General features: G+C 50.0%; 1 protein-coding gene across 2 annotated transcripts in view; it reads right to left on the bottom strand.

Annotated features, from left to right (window-relative positions):
• Window positions 1-2,813: 2,813 nt before the first annotated feature.
• Window positions 2,814-7,720, bottom strand: part of TBC1D9B (TBC1 domain family member 9B) — a 47,522-nt gene continuing 42,615 nt past the window's right edge. For both annotated transcript variants that reach the window (XM_030316022.1, XM_030316031.1), the window contains 3 exons: window positions 6,634-6,696; window positions 5,956-6,062; window positions 2,814-4,884 (listed from right to left, as the gene is read on the bottom strand). In XM_030316022.1, the coding sequence (XP_030171882.1) occupies window positions 4,198-4,884; window positions 5,956-6,062; window positions 6,634-6,696 (857 nt within the window). In that variant the 3' untranslated portion in view covers window positions 2,814-4,197. The remainder of the gene's footprint in view (window positions 4,885-5,955; window positions 6,063-6,633; window positions 6,697-7,720) is intronic.

The raw sequence follows: 7,720 nt of genomic DNA, 5'->3' as shown, positions 1-7,720 counted from the left end.
CCGCCCGAACTACGTCCCCCGCACGCGTTCAGGGTCCACTAGACGCCTCCCCCAACCGCTTCGTCTCGCCTCACGTGCGCATGCGCTTTGCGCTTCGGTCGGCCCCAGCTCCGCCCTCACCAGGCTTTCGGGCCTCTCTAGCCTGCTGGGCTCGCTGGGAAGATTGAAGTTGCAAGGGCAAGTCCTCCAGCCGCTGCTCGGGGTCTGGCCATTGCCGTCACCATTCCCTGTGCTGCTTCTAGTCGCAGACTGGGAATGGGAGTTCCGCCCCGGCCCAACCCCTGGGATTCGTGGTTGGGGTTTGCGGGTCTTCTGGGCAGAGGCAGCCAGGTAACCTTTGAGCCTGAGCCCCGAGGACCGCGAAAACACGCAGCTCACCAGCCCCACGCTTCCGGGAGAGGGAGAGAGGAGAGGCAGACCAGACCCTCCTGCAGCTCCCAAGAAAGCCCCGCTGTGATCCGCTTTGGAAGGTGGAGGAGAAGGGCCGAGTGACGCACCCCTTCTGTCCCAACCGCGCTGGGACCCTAACGCCAGCCCGTCAAGACGTTCCACATGTCGATAACATCTTATTAAAATTATAACACCCAATCTTGACAAGGATGTAGTGAGAAAAACAGGATTCTGGTAGAAGAGTAAAATAAAAAAAACTTACGGAAAACGATCTGGCAGTTACCTCTACACTAAGAAAATAACTGACTCACCCAGATTTATTATTTATGCATTAGTGTTCACTCTCGTATAACAGAAAAAAGTGGAAATGTGCTAAAGAATGGTTGCTTACAGTAACTCAGCAAGGACTATCATGCAGGTCCATTACTGAAAATCTGAGTTTGACATGAAATGCTGGCCAGTGTGTATCGATGGGAAGCAAAGAAGTTACAAGAGTACATAACTTCAGTTAGGTAAAACCAGGTATTATTTATTTCCAGGGGTGGGGGCTTAAGGTTATATATGATTTAAAATTGTTTAAGAAATTGTTTAAATTATCCAACTTTTGCACAATAGCATATGTTAGAAAAAAACCAAATTTGCTTACAAATATTATGTTTGAGAGGCTGAATTTACAAAAGGACTGTGACCAGACCACATATTAACACCTCTATAGCAAACCGCCCCCCCCAACCTCTAAAACAAATCTACAACCTCTAGAGCAGACAGGACTTGGTCAATGACTGCCAATTTCCCTATATTTTGCATTTTGCCTTTCATCTCTGGACCAACCTGAGGACAATTATGCTCCTCACAGCAACACAAAAGACTCTTTCTAGTTAGCCAGCTTCCCCTTCCCTGCCCACAGCCTCTAATCAGAGCACACCTGAAGCCTTTCTTTGTTTTCCCACTCCTCTACCTTTGAGTCTCTGCCAAGTGATGACGGCTGACTCCTTTTCTACAACAAACTGTAGATAAATAGTTCCTGTTCTCATTTGAGTGGTCTTTGTTTATTCCCACGTTTCAGTTATTGTGGCTGAGAACGGAAGGTATCTGAAAAGAGTGTTTCATGTTCAATAAAAAGAATAAAAATTTCATATATGGTACGGGTTCAACTTTGAAAAAGAGAAAAAAACACAGGGCGCCTGGGTGGCTCAGTCAGTTGAGTGTGACTCTTGATTTTGGCTCAGGTCGTGATTTCACGGTTGGTGAGGTGGAGCCCTGCGTGGGCTTCAAGCTGACTGCTTGGGATTCTCTCTCTCTCTGCCCCTCTTCCACTCACACTCTCAGTCTCAAAATAAATAAACATTGAAAACAAACACACAAAAATACTGAATAATCTTAAAACTAGGAAAATTGTTTTTCTACTTTTCTGTATGTTTTCCTCCTGTAATAAATATGTAATCTTTAAAACTCATATATATTTTGGGGCGCCTTGGGTGGCTCAGTTAAGTGTCTGACTCTTGTTTTGGTTCAGGTCATGATCTCATGGTTTTTGAGATGGAGCTCTGTGTAGGGCTTTAAGCTATCTGTTTGGGATTCTCTCCTTGCTTTTTGCCCCTCCCCCTGCATACTCTCTCAAAAATAAACATTAAAAAAATTCATTTTCTTGGGAATTAAAAAAATGACTTGGATTGGTACAACATCACTTGGTAAGCCCTTAAAAACTACACAATTGTGTTTACTTACAGGATAAAAATATTTTTAAAGCTTTACTTGTATTCATATATTTTGTGTTAACTGTTCTGGTTGTTAAATATTTTGAATATCATCACAGGTTGAATAATAGACGAAAGTACTATTGTACATTTTTGTATATTCTTTTATCATAGGAAAGGCTAGATTCTTGTTTTATAGTCTTCTGTTTAATTTCTTTGGTATATTCTCACATTTAGACTTCTACATGATATAAAACATTTACCCAAATTTCATTTCATTTCAATCTAATTGATTACAATCAATTTAATACTTTAAACTGCCAACCTTGTGGGATTTTTATGTATACCTTTACCTAATTTCATTATGGCCAAGAACACGGTCTTTCTGGTATGAGCCTTTTGAAATTTCTTTATGGCAATGTGGCCTGTTTGTGTAAATAGTAGAAAGGATGGGGTGCCTGCATGGCTCAGTCGGTTAAGCGTCCGACTTCGGCTCAGGTCACGATCTCGCAATCCGTGAGTTCAAGCCCCGCATCGGGCTCTGGGCTGACAGCTCAGAGCCTGGAGCCTGTTTCAGATTCTGTGTCTCCGTCTCTCTCTGCCCCTCCCCCGTTCATGCTTTGTCTCTCTCTGTCTCAAAAATAAATAAACGTTAAAAAAAATTAAAAAAAAAAAAGGAAATGACACTGATTAATGACATTTTCTTGTTAAGAAAGCAAACAATTATTCATTTTCCTTGATGTTTTGCTGCATTTATTGAGATGTGTGACCCGGCAGCTGTGAACAAGGTAAAATCACAGAGACTGTTATTTAAAATACCAGCCATAAAAGCTATAGATAGGAAGTAGATTAGTGGTTGCTTGGAGCTGGGGGTGGGAACAGGGATTGGCTGCACATGGGTAGGAGGGGTCTTTTTGGGCTGATGGAAATATTCTAAAATTGCATTGTGATGATAGTTCACAACTCTGTAAATTTACTAAAAATCATCGAACTAGAACTTGAAAACAAGTGAATTTTATGGTATGCAAATTATGCCTCAATAAAACTATTACAAAAAAACCAAAACCACAAAGAGCTGTTCCGTGTAGGGGAGGGCAGACCCTAGACACTGATGATCAGCTCTTGCTGCAAAGCTAGGAGATGCTCATGGCTCAGCCTGTCACCTGTGGCCCCACAACAGCTTCCTGAACCCAAGTGCTTGCTGCAGCCCAGGCCTGTGCGCACACCTACACCCACAGGACTCAGGCTGCTTATACCTACGAAGCTTGGGGCTTACCCTGTTGGCCCAGGTCAGACACCTTCTGTGTCCCCAATCTCCCTGGGAGCCTTGAACCCCATCCCTGTGGGGGTCTAAGTGCCCAGAGCCTCTGGAACACGGCCTGGCCCCTCACCTGCCTGAGAAGAAGCCAGGAGCCCAAGCAGTAGCTGAGGCTACATGAAGGCTCTGTACACAGTATGGTATTGAGTTCTTTCAGGGATTTATTAAGGCATTGAGCACAGTGTGATTTCCAGCCAACTGAAATGAATACAAGGAAATATATCAGGACCTGAGGGATGTGCTTTTAAGGTTAATGGTGAGGCTGACGTGCTGAAAGAGCATTCGGAGTGACGCTGGTGCAGCACTCGCCCTGGTGTGGTAGACACTTTCTGTCTGGGTCCCTCAGCAGGGGCTTGGGCTCAGGAGCTCCTAGAGAGTACCTTGAAGTTCCCACCACTTTGATGCCCAATAGACATGTGACCTCCTGCCTGGTGCCAAATGGCAGGAAAGCCCCCCCCCCCCCCACCGAATACACAGCTTTGGGAACCCCCACCCTCCCCAGGGGTGGAGGGCGTGGTGTGGCCTGGCCACAGCATGGGGCACAGAGGCTCTGGGTGAGCAGGCCAGGACGGACAGCCTCTGACACTACATGGGGACCAAGGCGGGTCCCATCAGGCAGGCAGGAAGAAGGGGCTGGGAGCCTCTGTCTGGGCCCAACTGTGGCTGTTCAGCCTTGTTTTCCCCTTGATTACAACTCACTGCATCTGGGGAGAACAGGAGGGGTGTGTCCTTAAGGAGAAAAGAGAACAGGAGGGAGGAGGAGGAGGGGAGAAGAGACAAGCCAGGTCCCCGTCAGCCTGAAAGTCCAGACTGTTCGAGGTCACTGGAGGTGCTGAACTGTCTCTCCACCTTCTTTTGGTCCTTGATCTTGAGTCCAATGTCCACCCTCTTCTCAAAGAAGTTCACCAGAACGGACTCCGTCAGGATGGAGGCTAAGATCTGCTCGAAGGAAATGCACCAGTCGGTGTCCACGGTGCCCCCACAGCGGGCAATGGCTGGGGGGCTTCGGGCCTCCCCGCCTACCAGCACCGTGTCGTCGGCCAGGTCCTCACACTGCAGGGAGCCTGTGCTGACCACCGAGTAGGAGGACATGGACATGTCGTCTTTGGTTTCGTCGTCAGACAGAAGCTGGGGGGGGGAGCCCCTCCCCTCGCCGCCGCCCCCTTCGCCCACCACTTGGCTCTCCTGGGGAGCTTTCCCAAGGTGGGTGTCTCCCCCGGCTTTGGCCTGGGGGTCGCCCGCAGCTGGAGGCTGAAGCTCTGGGGCCAGGTCCTGCGGGGGGTCTGGGGTGGGCAGCTCATCCTCCTCGGGTGCACCGTCCTGGGGCTTCCTGCCCGGCTGCACAGAAAACTTCTTCCCCACCTCGCCGATGCGGAGTAGGAGGCTCGCCACCGTGGCAATGGCATGGTACAAGTCCTGCTCCATGGGGTCCTCACTGAACATGTTATAAAGCGTCTTGCACAGCTCAATGAACTGTTCCTTTTCAGGGGAGACAGAGAAAAAGGTCAGGGAGATGGTAAAGGATGGGCTGGGCTGGCCTCCGGTTAGCCAGACTGCCCATGCTGTGCTGTCTTGTTAGGTGTCTCCATACCTGTGCCTTGTCACGCCCATTTCACAGACTGGGACATTGAGACTCAGAGAGGGAAAGTGACTTGACCAGTATCACACAGCCTTCGAATAGCTTTCTTTTCTAGCTGCCTTTCTTTCAGCTCAGAGAGGGACTGGGAGTCTTTCTCTGTCCCTACATCTACTCTGCTAGCAGAGACAGGTTGACTTTTATTGTGACTCCAAACCCAGTGGCTACAGGGACTTCTTCAGTGTGTTTTGAGTCACTTTGAGTTTTTTATATCTTTGATCAAAGTAGAGGGTGGGGACAAGGCAAGTACAGCCTGGGTCAGTTGAGGGGGTGGGGAGGTCTGATTCCAGGTGGCTCACACCACACACTCAGGCCTCCTGCCTGAGAACGGGATAGTGCCTCTACTATCTCTACAGGGCACCCTATTCTTCAGGCTGCGGGTGAGAGAGTGCCCAGATCGCAGGGTATGCCTCTGGGAAGAGCAGGGCTGTGGTCAGGCTGCCTTTTGTTAGATGTCTGCGGCCCTGGCAGCGAGACCCTTGGCAAGATGCCGGGTTCCCGACCCAGAGACCAGCAGAGGAACAGTGGGCCATGGGTGGAGCAGGCCTGCGTGTGGATGGCAGCTGTGAGGGGCCTGGGAGAAGCAGGGGTGCCATGAGGCTGTCTCGTAGTCGGGATTGTGTGAGTCTCTGCGTGTCAGAGGCTAACCTTCCTTACTGCTTTTCTGGTACACGGATACTGATCAAATGTGAGCAAATCATCACCAGGAAACACCACCCAGGGCAAGGCCCTGAAACAACTGGCCTCTTATCCTTCTGTAATTGTCCCTGACTGCTGTCTGACTAGCAGGTGCTGGACGTTGGCAGGAGAATTTCCACCCTACAGAGAGTGCTGGGAGGGAGGGTGGGGAGCTGCCAGGTGTGTGTGGGGAGGCAGCCCTGGAAATGTCTGTTGTGGGCTCTGAATGGGCCTACCTGGTTCATCTTGGGAAGATCCTTAATCGTCTCCTTCTGAACCTCCTTCTCTTTGGCCCACATGCGAAGGTAGTGGCGATAGTCTGGAGGACTGATCCCCTTCTCTTCTGCGAGTTGGAAGAAAATAAATCTGTCAAATTCGAGAAACAGCTGGGGGCTGGTAGCAGGTAGTGGGTGGGTTTTGGTGTCATCTTGCATAGGGTTATCTGGGCCCTTTTACCAACCCCCCTGGTATTTGGGGAGGTAGGGATAGGAAGAACACTCCAGAACACCCAAGTGTCTCCCCTAAGTTATTCTGCTACATTAGGTTTGGCCTGAGCTGAAGAGGGCCTCCACCTGTCTTCCCTGAGATGGGGACAGAAGCCTGTGGAAGCAGAAGGGGGAGAGATGCTGGGCATCTAGAGGGATCCTGGTAGAAAGCAGGCACCCCAGAGGAAGGTGGTGACAGCAGGGGAGGGGGAGGGGTATTCACAGCTACAAGACAGGCCTGGGGCTGACGAGAATAGCCTCCCCTGGCACCTAATGGGCCAAGTATTCACCTTTCCACAGGAAGGGCTGCGGTGCCGGGCATGAGTTTGCCGTTTCCCTGGGTGGGGGCCTCTCCTGCAGGGAGGGCCCCCCAGATCCCACTGACCCTGGGATCTGCACCAGTACTGGCGAAGACTGGCTAGCACATACCTCCTTTTTTGTCTTGGATGTCCTCATTTCCACCTCCCTCTTGCTCTTCCTGCCGTAGTGCTTCTGGACAACCAGAAAAGAAAAAGTATGCAGAGAATGTTTTGCAGTTATGACTGTGGACCACGGCGGCCTGTGAGTAGTCTGGTCTGTTCTCCTGCAGAACCAAAGCACCTCCAAACCCTCCCTCTCTAAGAAAGGAATACAGGTCTATGCACAAAGTGTTTAAGTGAACAATGATGCACGTTACGGAGTTAAAGCCCGAGAATTAATTTCTGTAGTTACTGTTGAAAAAGGTCGAACGGAGGGCAGTCCTGATTATCAGTTCAACCCATGACCAACTGCCACACTGGCTGATGAGGAATTTTATGGACATGAGTTCTGTACCTGGCGCTGTATTTCTTTCTTTCTTTTTCCTTCTTTTCTTTTTCTTTTTTTCTCTCTTTCTAATATTTATTTATTTTTGATACAGTGCAAGTGGGGGAGGGGCGGAGAGTGTGGGACAGAGGATCCAAAGTGGGCTCTGCCCTTACAGGCTGACAGCAGCCAGCCCAATGATGCAAGGCTCGAACTCATGAACCGCAAGATCATGACCTGAGCTGAAGTCGGATGCTCAACTGACTGAGCCACACAGGAGCCCCTTGCGCTGTATTTCTTTTTTTTTCTTTTTTTTTTTTTTTTCAACGTTTATTTATTTTTGGGACAGAGAGAGACAGAGCATGAACGGGGGAGGGGCAGAGAGAGAGGGAGACACAGAATCGGAAACAGGCTCCAGGCTCTGAGCCATCAGCCCAGAGCCTGACGCGGGGCTCGAACTCACGGACCGCGAGATCGTGACCTGGCTGAAGTCGGACCTGGCTGAAGTCGGACGCTTAACCGACTGCGCCACCCAGGCGCCCCTTGCGCTGTATTTCTTAAAGTGACACCATTTGCTGGAGTCAGCCTGCACTGTGCTTCCTATGGGGACCATGAATGTGGGGAGTCTCCCAGACCTGAGGGGCAGCACGGCCACCGGGGACCTACTGGTGGGCGGCAGCATCCCAGTGCTGTGTGGTGGGGGGGAAGGGTGCACCTCTCTGGGCTCAGGCTT

This window comes from Lynx canadensis, chromosome A1, assembly GCF_007474595.2.
Source record: "Lynx canadensis isolate LIC74 chromosome A1, mLynCan4.pri.v2, whole genome shotgun sequence".
In the NCBI taxonomy this organism is placed as follows: domain Eukaryota; kingdom Metazoa; phylum Chordata; class Mammalia; order Carnivora; family Felidae; genus Lynx; species Lynx canadensis.
The sequence above is the reverse complement of the archived record's forward strand: the minus strand, read 5'-3'. Positions and strand labels throughout refer to the sequence as shown.